At 46.4% G+C, this 13177-nt stretch overlaps 1 protein-coding gene across 2 annotated transcripts in view; it reads right to left on the minus strand.

Annotated features, from left to right (window-relative positions):
• The window catches only part of VTCN1 (V-set domain containing T cell activation inhibitor 1), a 50396-nt gene that overhangs the window by 6215 nt on the left and 31004 nt on the right, over positions 1-13177 (minus strand). For both annotated transcript variants that reach the window (XM_036015144.1, XM_036015143.1), the window contains exons 2-4: positions 11243-11307; positions 4477-4824; positions 1382-1660 (exon numbers count right to left, since the gene is read on the minus strand). In XM_036015144.1, coding sequence (XP_035871037.1) covers positions 1382-1660; positions 4477-4824; positions 11243-11307 — 692 coding nt within the window. The remainder of the gene's footprint in view (positions 1-1381; positions 1661-4476; positions 4825-11242; positions 11308-13177) is intronic.

The following is a 13177-nucleotide window of genomic DNA, read 5'->3' on the forward strand; positions in this document are numbered from 1 at the left end:
ACATTTTGTGTAGTTGTTCACCTGCTGATGGACATCTGGGGCTGCTTCCTCCTCTCGGCTGTTGCGAATAATGCTGCTGTGAACGTGGGTGTGCGAGTATCCCTTGGAGACCCTGCTTTCAGTCTTGTGAATATATACATAGAAGTGGGACTGTTAGATCATGTGGCAACTCTATTTTTAGTTTTTTTTGAGGAACCTTTATACTGTTTTCTAGTGGCCACATCATTTTAGAATCTCATCTGACACGTACAACGGTTCTAATTTCCCCTCGCCCTCACCAACACCTGGGGCTTCCATTTGCATTTCTCTGATGATTAGTGGTGGTGAGCATCTTTTCATCTGCCTACTGGCCATTCGTATATCTTTGTTGGAGAAATGTCTATTCAAGTCCTTTGCTTGTTTTTTAATTAAATTATTTGATTTTTGTTGTTGTTGAGTTGTAGGAGTTCTTATGTATTCTGCATATTATCCATTTATCAGATGTATGATTTACAGATATTTTCTCTCGTTCCATAGGTTTTCATGTATATAACTTTAAATAAAATATAACCTGATGAAAATATGGTTTACTTAGTTAAACCAGCAAACATTTATAGGGAACTTACGATGTGCAAGGTGTTCTGTATGGTACTGTGCTTGATACAAGACGGCAGTTCCCCTGACCTACTCCTTCTACTACAGTCTGAATTCAATGTAGCCCCAGATGGGTGGTTTTAAAAGTCATAATTCAGTCTATGCACTTCCTGGGCGCTAGCTCAGCCCTAGGTTTTGTATGCACTAGAGCACTGAAGGGACACTGGAGGGCTGGGCCTCCCCGGGTCCCGGTCTCCTCAGCCTGGGAGGCCAGTTCAAACTAGAGCGTTCAGGTGAACCCTGGGCTGATATCAGTGGGAGCGTGAGCCAGTCCTAGAAGTGCTGAAGAGGACTAAGGCAGACCCTAAGACCTTTTGTCTTCAGACTGAAAGCCTTCTCAAAGGCAGGCTAGAACCAAACCAGTGTTGGAGGATTTTTCATGTAGATACTAACTGAATATATCAGAGATGTCAAATAATCATCGCTTACACACTGCTTCACCAAGCCAGTCCTACTGGGTGAGGCAGGCCTCAGAATCCTAAACAAACACTGCTCTCCAGGCAGTAAGAGGCATATACAATGAAGTGTAATTGCCATCTTTGAACTATTATGCCACAAATATTGTTTTGTATTAGTCTTCTTCTTGTGTAGTGTAATCCCAACTGGAACTGTGATCAGGGTTTCTGTGAAGAAAATTCTAGAGCTTTCTGTGCCCTACTACATAATATATCTGTTATAGAAATTAGATTTTAATTGGGGTTTGATTCTCACCCCAATACACCCATACAAAAAGCACGAAGGAACCCACCTGTCACCTTAATATCCCCTGTGGCTTTGGCAATGCTGTTCTCGATCATACAGGAGTATGTGTGGTTGACTGTGACGTTGTAGAGAACAGATACAACCTTCATGGTCACGTTCTCGGAGTTCAGCTCGAAGCTAGTGTTGGAGACTCCCGAGAAGTTGGTTCTTGGGTCAACCTGGGATGTCCAGACCACAGTGGGCTGCGGGAACCACCGGGGAGCCTCACACCGAAAGCTCTCAGAGCTGGCATTATAGTCCACGTTGATCTCTGGGATGCTGAAGGCTGCAGGGTTGAAGGTCAGAAAGAGCAGATGTTAAAGGTCAGAGAGATAAGGCAATACAGGCTTTGAAGTGCTGGGTTTTAAAAACACAGCAATTTCTATCATTGAAGTTGCGCAGTAGTTCACTTCCCCAGCGGATTCTCTGTGTATGGCCTACTGTACTCGAGGTGCAAATAATGATTTGCTCACAGTATTACTGCGCATCACAACCCTTTGGCCAATATCACAACTTCAGAGACTGAAGTTCTAGGTATAACTGTCACAACAGATAAATTCCTCCAAGCAAGAGGAGTTCCAGGGATCACAAAAAATAAGTTCATTCACTAGGGAAATTGGGTATTTTCCCAGGCACCTGTGAAGCTTCCTGGACTTTATGTATTGTTCTGCCTGGAGAAAATAGTTAGGGCGGGAGGGAGGGGGAGAAGGAAGAAACAAACAGCATTCGCCCGTCAGCCCGGGCAATCCCACATGCAGGCCATGTCCTCGCAGGGGTCTGGAGCTTGCCTGGGCCGAGCCTGTCCTGCTGTGGGATCCAGAGTGAGAGGCAGGTGTTTGTTTTCTTCCAAGACAAAGTGCTCCTCACTGGGGAGGTTACTGCATTTTGAAATTAAGACTAGCTTCCCCGTCTATCTGGGCAGACACACACTTGTAGAAAATGTTAAGGCCTGGATTTTTGGCTCCAAACTGGCAAGATACAGTGTATGAACTTCTTTAGCATCTTCCTTTGCCCAGGACTGTGCTGGTGCTGAGTTGTGAAAGGAACGCCCTTGTGTTGCCCTTAAAGAGCCTGCTGTCTGCGAAGGGGAGGAGACTCACGGGCAGGGAACACGCTCGCAGGAGGCGATACGGGAGCCTGAATGTTCCGGGCAATGAACGAAATTTATTGAGGGTGTGCCCTGTGCTGGGTGCCAAATTCCAGACATTATTTCATTTGATCCTCATAACAGTCCTAGGGATATTTATTATTGTCCCCATTAAAAAAACCCAAGCTTTTAACTTTGGAATAATTTTAGATTTATAGAAAAGTTGCAATGATGATGCAGTGTTATTATGACTTCTCATCCAGTTTCCCTAGTGCTAGCATCTGAAATAGCTATGGTGCATTTGTCAAAACTGAGACACCGTTGCTGGTACTTTACATTAATTAAGCTCCGGGCTTTATTTGGATTTTACCAGTTTTTCCACTGATGTCCTTTTTCTGCCCCAGGATTCCAGCCAGAATACCACACTGCATTTATTTGTCATTTGCTCTTAGGTTCCTCTGGCCTATGGTAGTTTCTCAGTCTTTCCATGTTCCCCATGATTGTGACAGCTTTGAGCACTGTTGAGATACTTTGTAGGATAACCCTCTATTGTAATTTGCCTGGTGTTTTCCTCGTGATCAGACTGAGGTCATGGGCTCTGGAAAGGAGACTGTAGGAGGTGAAGCGCCCTCCTCATCATTTCACCTCAGAGGGCACGTGCCGTCAGCACGTCTTATCATTGGTGACGTCACCTTCGATTGCCTGGCTGAGACAGCGCTTGCCAGGTTTCTTTGGAAGCGGGACCTCACTAAGCCTCAGGAGGAGGGAGAGGGGGAGGGAAAAGTACTATAAGCTCCACTTTCTGAAAGGGGAGAGATCGAAACACATTGTTTGGAATTCATCTGTAAAGATTTGTTTCATCTGTCTTGTATTTATATGTAAGTATGGGCTCATCTGTATGTTATAGTTACAATTCAATACCATGTTGTTTATTTTGTTGCTCAAGTTGTTCCAGTTTTGCCACTGAAAGTCCTTTCAGTCAGCTCCACTGTCCCTTTGACATGACCATGCTGGTCCCCAATTCAAAATGAAGACACTGAGGCCCAGGGAGGTTGCCTTGCCCAGGCCACCGTGTTTGCCCAACTCTGGCTCTAGATCGATGCTTCACACCATTACACGCACATGTCAGGAGGCGTCCGAAAAGGCCTGTGCAGGCTAGCTTAGGCAAGGAAGCCTCAGGATACTATCTACCTGTCCTTCAAGATGCCTCCCAAATTCTCTCCATGGGGGCTTTCCGATCCCTTCCATCCCTGTGTGTTGGGTATGATTTCTTTCTTCTTCTGAATCCTCAAATCACTTTATTTATACTTCTCCTAAAGCATTTTATACGTTCTACCAAACATTACAGGTATTTGCATATTTTCCTCATCTCTGCCCCCATGCTCAACTCTATAAGGCCCACACTGTGAGCTCTGCAAGAGGAAGGGCAAACCATCTTTTTACTCCTTATCTGAGTATCGCTCTGAGTCCCCTATACATACATTCAGAAAACATGTGTTAAATGTGGTTGGTGAAAAGGGTGGATTTCATTGAGGGAAGGGCTCATGAGTTTATAGGACAACATCTATAAACTCACTAATTACTGCTGGACTTCTCAGTAATGAGTTCCACTGTCGTGTGTCGCTGGCGGCACTGATCCCAGCCTTGGACTAGGGCCTGCTCAGCACAGAAAAGTCCCAGCCCAGGCAAGAGGCTTCTCTTCCTCGTAATAGTGGAGGCTATAATTAAAGAGACTATATTTATTTTGGCAAAATATTTTAGGGAATATATGAGAAAATTCAGAAGAAGGTGGAGTCTGGAACAGAAGCTGTGAAGACCTGACATTCTAGCAGGCTACTTCTGGAGTCGGTGTGGGTCCTGGACAGCAAGGACAGCTGCTAACAGACTCGGAGGGAGGGTCTTGTCTGCCATCAGTCGCTCCTGAGCACAGGAGCGTGATATTTCTCGGCTCACCGTGCTCTCTAGACTCAAATGCCTTTTGGCACTTTCTTTCCCTCTGTCTAAAAATAACTTACCTCCAGTTTTGTACTCAAGGTTAGCGTTCCCCTTGCCTTTAGAAGTGATGATGTAACATTTATAGGTGCCAGCATCTGTGAGTTGCACATTTTTCAGCCTCAGAGAGGCATTGCCCACTCTCACTTGATCAGCAAACACTGCCGTCCGGCCTCTGAACACTTTGTTCTGCTCCGACAGGTCATCCTTGCCGTCTTTGAACTCGTGGACCAAGCCCATAACACCTTCCTTTAGCCACTGTATCACGATATCAGAAAGTTTGATGTCAGGTTCAAAAGTGCAGCTCAGGATTCCATCCTCCCCGATGTTCCCGGTTGAGGTGAAAGTCGTCACTGTGATGGAGTGTGTCCCTGCAATTCAGGAAGCAAGGATCAATGCCAAGGGAAACTTCAGAATGCCTATGACTGAACCCTTCATTACTAAAAGCCAAACAGAGACTCCTGTAATAAATTCAAAATATAGAAGAACAGGAGAGGCATAGTAAAGAAGACATAAGAAAAATGAAAAGGGCAGGAAGACAATGGTTTTGATAGGGACAGCGGATCTGCCACAACAGCTTTTTGAGACCAATCAACCCAATCCTTGAGAGGTAACAAGAGGGGAATGTGTTGGACTTGGGGTTTGAAGATGAATTTAAGTCCTAACTTTGCCACTTAGTATCTGTGTGACCTTGAATGAATCATGTAACCTCTCTGGATCTCGGAAAAATGGAGGCATTATCTATCTTACCTAACTCTATGGTTCCTGAGAGGATCAAATCAAATGATTATGAACTTGATTTGTAAACTGTAATTACACAGATAAGGTATTGTTCTTAGTTAACAAAATGTGAAACCGAGTGTTAACTAAATATGACTAGGAATTCTAAAGAATGTTAAATTCTAAAGTGCTGTTACGTTTTTTTAAAGACTTATTTATTTATTTTTAGAGAGGGGAAGGGAAGGAGAAAGAGAGAAACATCAATGTGTGGTTGCCTCTTGTGCACCCCCTACTGGAGACCTGGCCCACAACCCAGGAATGTGTCTTGACTGCGAATCAAACCAGCAACACTTTGATTTGCAGGCTGGCATTCAATCCACTGAGCCACAGCAGCCAGGGCTAAAGTAGAGTTACTTTTATCTCTATTTAAATGATGAAAAAACTAAGGCATAGAGGAGATAAGTGACTCAGTCAAGGTTATAGTGCTAGCCAAGGCATAATAAAGAATAGTACTTAAATTGTGTTTTTGGCCTAAGATAGAAGACATGCCCCCCTCTGCCAACATACCACCAGTAGAATATTATCACGGTGCCAGCCATGTCCACTGCCTCTGCCCCACTTGCCCAGCCAACAGTCCACTCAGTCTTTGAAGGACTGACCAGCTGTTCTTTCTGTAACTGAGGGCTGTTGACTGGGGACACCTCTAAGACTGATTTAATTAGCTGAACCTTCTTGAGAGGCTCCTTCTGGGGCTGGATGTGAAGCCAAGGAGAGGATGAGTCTTTGAGCTCAAGAGGAGAGTGGGCCAGACACACAAAAATTGTGTGTGTGTGTGCTGGGGGAGTCTGTGAAAGAAAGGCGAAGAGAGCCCCCACATCCCAGGGCTGCCTTAGATCCCGAGGGTTTTCAGGTCTAGTTCTCATCCCAATCTCTGAGAATCCTTTAAGAAATACCTTGTATTAAAAAGGTCTCCACTAACCTGTCTTCCTTACCACCAAACAGATGGGTGCTGAGCACTTCTTAGCTTCCTTATTGGCATTCCTTCCTCTCATCTTTGCCTCCATCCAGTATATTTCACATGCATTATAATTATAGGTAGAGCTTAAAGAACAATCTGAACATTTTACTTTTCTAATCTTTAGTCTTCTGTGGCTCCCAAGTGCTGTGGAGTAAAGTTCCTTCCCACTACCCCGCATGGCCTTCAGACCTGAATACTGCATGGCACACAGGAAATGCCCATGTATTGCTCCCCTTACAGCCTCATTTCCTACTATGTTCTTTCATAGTCTTACTGTCTATTCATATCAAGTGATTTATTGATTTTCTGCTTTCAATGGAAAAGTACATACACAGAGCATACTTGGTGTTTTTCAAATATTAGAGGTAAACATTATGAACATGAGGATATTATCACTCGCCTCTTGTAGCCCGTAGGGGGTTGGAATGGTCTAATTGGGTCCTAGGCCTTTGTAAAGTAGACGAAGGTGATGGATGATGGACAGACCTACAGGAGCTAAGCCAGAGGGGGTTTATAGTGGGAAGAACAGAGAGCTTCTAGTGGAAGAAGAATTGTAAGTGAAAAGGCAGAGGAAACGCGTGTGCACAGGCGGGGTTGGGAGGATGTTCAGAAGCTTTAGCATGCGGAGCAGCTGCCATGCGTGGCCCTTCACGTGGGAGGTTTGGGGAGAAGTTATGCGAGGATGGTATGAAGTTTTGGGGTGTGAAGTAAATGCAGTGCACCCCATACCCTGCCTCGGCATTTTCTTGAACACTGCATTAAAGGTTTAATTTGTTTTCAGTTGTTCTTTACTTGACAGACTGATACCCAAGACATCCCAGGCTACTACTGGCTATACAATCATACTATTATTTTCACAACCCTGTTTATCTTGCACTTGCAATTTATAGTTCCCTTCTCTCCTTTATATCACCAGCTATCCAAGTTCTTCTTATGTTCAAGGCTATCTAGATGGCAGCCCCCTCCTGAAACCCCCATTTGACCTACCAAGACAAAATGAATAGATTCTCTCTTTACTCTCCCTGGCCACCTTCCTTTGCCTTTACTACGGCAGCTGCCTCCCTCTACCTTGTCTCCAGTCCGTCTCCGGCACTAAACTGTAAGCTTCTCAAGGGCAGGATCTGTTGTGATCATATTTGTAACTCCTACAATGCCATGGCGGTTATTTTATGTGTTGACTACACTGGGTGCTGAAACGTATTGGCAGGTATTTTGGGTGTCTCTGTGAGAATGCTTCTGGATGAGATTATATTTGAATGAGTAAATGGACTCAAGCAGATTGATCACCCTCCTTCTCATGGAAGCCTTAGAGATGGGGCCGCCTGGGTCTGAGGGGCCTTCCCAGCCTCTAGAGCTGTGAGAGGACACATTTCTGTCATTTAAACCCCCAGGACTAGGGGATCTTGTTATGACAGCCTGAGAGAACTCAGACAAGTGCCTAGTGCTGTGTTTCTACAGAGGAAAATAGTATTTGTTGAGCAAATGAATAAATGAATGAATGAATGGAAGTCAGTAGAAATCAAAGGACTGTATATTGGTTCTATCCAGAAATGACCATAGGAGTGAGGAACACTTGGCAGGATTTCCACATCTAAATTTGGGGGAAATGTGAGCCAGTGAAAAAGAAGACAAAACACACGGAGATTCTCAGTAAAATCACAGAGCAAATATAACTACATTAGAGCGAGGGTATATTTGATTGTGGTTTATAAAGCGCCATTAAAGTTGATTTGAAAGATCACTTTTTAGGAAAAATGCATAATTAGTATAGTTTATGGAGAGAATGAAATAGTAACGGCATATCTTAGTTTGGTAATTGTGCTACCGAATTAATTGTAATGTGTTGGCCTGGAGCCCACAGGTGGAGGATTTGTTGAAATACCTCTTAGAGAACATAATGAGTGAAAGTAGGCAGCTGTGGAGTGCCTCAGGGACCCACTGCAGGCGCTATTCTAGGCCGTTTCAGGTCACATTAAAGATGTGGCAGATGGAATGCATGTAACGTTGATTAAACCCCACCCTCCCTGTATCAAATCAAGAGGAAGAATAAAGGCCACTGAGATCTAACAAAGCCCAAGGACCATGCCATTGCTTTGTGCCCAGAAAGCAGTCAATAAGTACTTATTAGGTGAATAGATGATGATTAAAAGTGATAAAATAAAATTTAATTGTGCAAGTAACAGCATGTATGTAAATATTGCTTCTCTTGAAAAGAAATCTGCATACAAACTTGCAAGCAAATAGTGGCTCGAGGAGCTAGGAAGCACAGACTGGTCTGGGGCGGCCCTCCAGGCCTCTTAACCATCAGGGGCTCTTGTGTGACTCAGGGAGCCAAAGGGCCCTAGGAGATGAGTTAAAGCAGCTATCTATTAATAGAGAATTCTGTCCCTTTAAATGAGCAGAGATGTTAAGGATGCCGTTGGCCTCTAAGATTCCATCAAACACCTTTAAAGCTGGAAGACCCAATCACTTACTGAAAATGAATTCTCTAGCTTGTGAGAGCTATTCCCATCACAGCTCTGGTCTGTGGGGGAAAGAGGAGCTGGCAAAGGAGAGCAGGTAAAATCGGAGCCGTTCTCTGTTCGCCCAGGGCAAGCCCATTCAGTTGCCCTCTGAATGGATCTCTTAAAAAGTGAGGTTGCAGGTAACACAGGGCAAGGATTCTTTACAGAAATTATGATTCTGGGTTGCCCAACACCACGGATAAATCTGGAAAATTAACTTTTCTTTGAAACGACTCGGTAAGACAAGTTCTATAGATTCAGGAGCACAGAGAGCATACTGGAAGCCTTCAGCAGACAGCCACTCAGCATCTGCGGGAACCAGCTGTCCAGCTGGGCACCAGAGCACATGGCTCAAAGGCGGAAACACACAGGTGGAAGCCTGCCCCAGTGCAGCCTGGGGTGGCCCCTGTGAGTGCCATCTTGCCAGAGAAGAGGGCAGGGTTGGGGGTAGTAGCTGCGTCGGTGAGAAGAAATTAGAAAGGATGCTGGGCCAGGCTAGATAAAGGAACAAGGTCGGGGAGGAGCAGCAGAGCACAGTGTTTGAGAACAAGGCACAGGTGTCAGGCTGTCTGGGTTCAAGTCCCAGCTCTGCTACTAACTGGATATGTGACCTTGGGGAACTTTTTCAACTTCTTCATTCCGTAGCCTTTTCATCTACAAAATGGGGATATTTAATAATAGTAGTTCCCTCAGAGGGTCCCTGAATGGTCTGTAGGATGCAACACAGGTAAAGGGCTTAATATAGTACCTGACTTGCCACATGTCAAACCTTCAGTCAATAGTATTGGTAACCATTACTAACTAGAATCATGTGGAAAGACTGCAGATCAGAGCACCTGGCGGAAAGAAACAATTTATAACTGCTTTACTTATAGTGACTCATTTTAAACCCGATAAGAACCCTGGGAGATAGGAATTATCGTCTTACCTTTTGTGAATGAGGATAAAGAGGCTCCACGGGATTAAATGGCTTTCCTAAAGCCCTTTATCTAGTAACTGGTGGAGCAGTAAACTCACTCCTATCTGGCACTAATCCTGTACTCTCTATCCTGTTTTGCTGATATCCGGGGCCTGACTGAGATATGCAGAAAGCCTACCCGCTAAAACAGTATCCCCACCTCATGTGAAAATGAAAGCAATTAAAAACTGTAAAGTAAGTATAAGAAAGGCCCATAGCTGTTTTTTTCTCAGATGACTACAATTTTTAAAAATATTATTTTTTTCCAAACAATTTGCACAGTGCTCCTGTTTTGGTGCCATAAACACATGCCTGCTTGGCTTTCTGAGGGGACTGTGACCTTTACCCAGTGTCCAGAGATGGAGAATTTCTTAGGAGGCTATGTCCTGTGGTTTCCTGCTCTGGCCTCCATAACTTCCGAGGAGGCCTGCCCTGGTGTGGCCAGGAAAGTGTACAAGTTCTAGGAGGTGCTGTATGAATGCATTAATAACAGCAAATTATTAATAGCACTGATGGCATCAATATAAATGTGAGTGGTGGCCATTTAGTACACACACATGTCAGGCACTTTACAAACACTTTGTCATTTAATCCCCACAGCTCCTCTGGCCGCTTTACGCGTGAGGGCACTGTTTCTGGGAAGTTAAGTTATACCCCAGTGGGCACATCCAGCTAGTATCAGACCGGAGAGGAGAACAGCTCTGTCTGATCCCTTCACTCTCCCACTGCACAGAGCTGTTCAAAGCCATCCAGTGGGTGACTGACAGCACCGGGACCAGATAGAGTCTGGGCCTTCCCACTGCGTCTCCCTCCTCTTCAAGGGTCATCCAGAATGTCAGCACACCCGCACCGGAGGAGCGTGGCAGAGGAAAGGCAGCTGAAACTATAAAACTAAAGTTATGAAGTGACAGCTTTGGCCACAGACTAGGTTAAAATAAATGTGTTGGCCTGTGGCAGGCAGCTCAAGGGAAGGAGAGCAAAGCACTTGCCCCGCAGAAGACGGCAGCTGGCTCAGCTCACTCGGTGTCTTCATTAACGTGCCATCCGGAACAGATGCTTTTGGGACAGAAGAGGAACGAGAAGACTGTTCCTCGCAACTGCCATCAGTTAGCTGACACCTGCACCACAGTGGCCTCTGTTTCCCACCTGGAACAACAGCCACAGCCAGCGTTCTCTGTGTCTAAGGCTGCTGCGCACAAAGACTCGCTCTTCTGTAGCACTTCTGCTGAAGCCTCATCGCAGAGGGGTCGTCTGCCCAGGCCAACCACTGATGGAGCGGCTCGGCCACGGCACGTTACCTGTGACCCCAGGATTTCTGCAGCACTCGGGACACTCTGATCAGCATCCCGTTTGATTCTCTCAGCTCCCTGGTGATACAGTGTCTCCTCCCCTCCGTGAATGAGGAGACTGAGGCCCGCAGAGTGGAGTGATTAATGAGAGGAGAGCGCAGTCCATAAGCAGGAGAACCAGCGCTCTGCTCTGAGGCTTTCTGGATCCGCTGCCCGTGCGCCTTTGCTCCTGCCGCACCGAGGGACCGGGGGCTCACGGGTGAGAGGGGGTGGATTGGGATAATGCAAGGAGTCACACACCTGAAATGCCAAAACCGATGATGAGTACAATTGCTCCAGCCAAAATAATGATGACGCTAATAATGCTGTGGAGAGACAGAGAAACAGGAAATTACTTCATTCCATCGGGCAGGGTGATTTCCAGCCCGGGCTCATATGTGTCATTGGTAAGAGGTGCCACATGAAGCACCTCGACTTTGTCTTCAATGTAGGCCATTTCCTGGAATCAGCCTCCTCAGAAGGGAATCAACAGTTCCACCCCTACCCCCTGGGGGAGGAGTGGCCCTTTTATTTACTGTGTGTGTTGTTTTCCTTTCCTGCCTCCAGACCAGGCAGGACCACACACACAGAGGCTGTTGGGGCAAAACGAATGAGATTCCTGTACCTCCAGGGTGCCCCTTGAGGGGCACTGGCTGCATACTCAGCCCACCCTGAGCATTACTGCCCACCCCTCGTACATCATTAACCTACCTGTTCGGTCTCCTCACATAGACTCCAAACTCCACGAAGGACAGCGGTCGTGTTTGCCTTGTACCCACTCATCCCCCGTCCACTGCACCCCACAGGTCCTCAACAGGAGTTTATTTTTTCTTATTAGAAAGGTAATATGCATTTATTGCATAAAGTTTAGACAATACAAATAAGCAAGTATTCCATCCACCAGACATAACCACTGTCAACATCTTAATGTGTATCCTGCTAGTTTTCAATGGGCAGATTAACTAATGACATTAGGGAAATAAACAAGGAAGTGTCACTTACATTTCCCGAGTGCTAGAATTATGTGGCAGATGTGTCTGAGGCACCGTCTACGGACCATATCGTTTATCCAGGCGATGACCTTGTGAGGCAAACAAAGCTACAGTCTCCATTTTCCAGATGAGAACATGACAGGGAGGTTAAGCTCCTTCCCTGAACTCACTCAGTCGGTAGGGGGCAGAGCTGGGGTTGGAATCTGTCTCTGGAATCTGCACTTGACTACTTCTGCTGCTGCCTCCCAAGGGAGGGGTGCTCACTAGTGGGGTGCATCTCTCCCCTCTGTCCAGGGGAGCCCGGGGATGCCGGCTTGAGCTTGTGAGAGTGGCTAAGGCAGAGCAGAAGGGGCAGGTCCAAGCTGGTGTGCTGGCAGAGCAGCTCCCGGGAAGCTCGCCCCCTGCCGCCTGCCCCGGTGCACAAGTCATCAGGCCGGTGTCCTCGGCCGCCCTGTCTCGTTGTTGGCAAGCCACACACTGCCCACACCCACACCGATGTTACTCAATAGGCAGGACAAAAGAAAGGCACAGGGAGCAAAGAACGATGCTATAGAGAGAAAGGGAAGCGTGAGCATGTTACTTTCTGCCTTGAATAGGTTCTTTGTGCCCGGCTCCCGTGGGACTCACAGGGAGCAGTTTGAGTCAACGGTTCCCCTGGAGGCCACACCTCAGGAGGTGCAGCCACAGGGCCAGCAGCTGAATAGCAGAATGAATCTTTTAATAATAGGGCAGCCGCAGTTGATTCCACGAGACCACATGACCACTTCTCTATTTACCCACCTCACTGCAGCCTCAGTTCTTCCTGATCCAAGTGTGTGGGAACAGCTAGACAAATTCCCAGCAAGAGGCACTGTGCGGCTCTCTCAGAGCACTGAGTCAGACCGCAGGTTTGCCTTTGTGACCCAGGGATTCGCTCACCTGGGGGAGATCGCTTCGACTCTCTGAGACTCAGTGTCTTTGTCTTTGAAATGGGAGTGAGAATAATTCCTGCTTTATCTGCAATAAAGGGTTGAAGTTTGTCCCCTCAAAATTCATATTTTGATGTCCTAACATTCAGTACCTCAAAAAGTGACTTTAGGTTTGCTGCCAAAGATTGTCGGCAAGCCCCCAGCAGGCAGGGGACAGGCATGGAACAGATTCTCCCTCATGGCCCTGAGATGGAGCCACGCCTGCTGATCCCTGGACCCTCCTGTCGACCCCTGGA

This window comes from Phyllostomus discolor, chromosome 14 (assembly GCF_004126475.2).
Source record: "Phyllostomus discolor isolate MPI-MPIP mPhyDis1 chromosome 14, mPhyDis1.pri.v3, whole genome shotgun sequence".
NCBI classification, from domain to species: Eukaryota; Metazoa; Chordata; class Mammalia; order Chiroptera; family Phyllostomidae; genus Phyllostomus; species Phyllostomus discolor.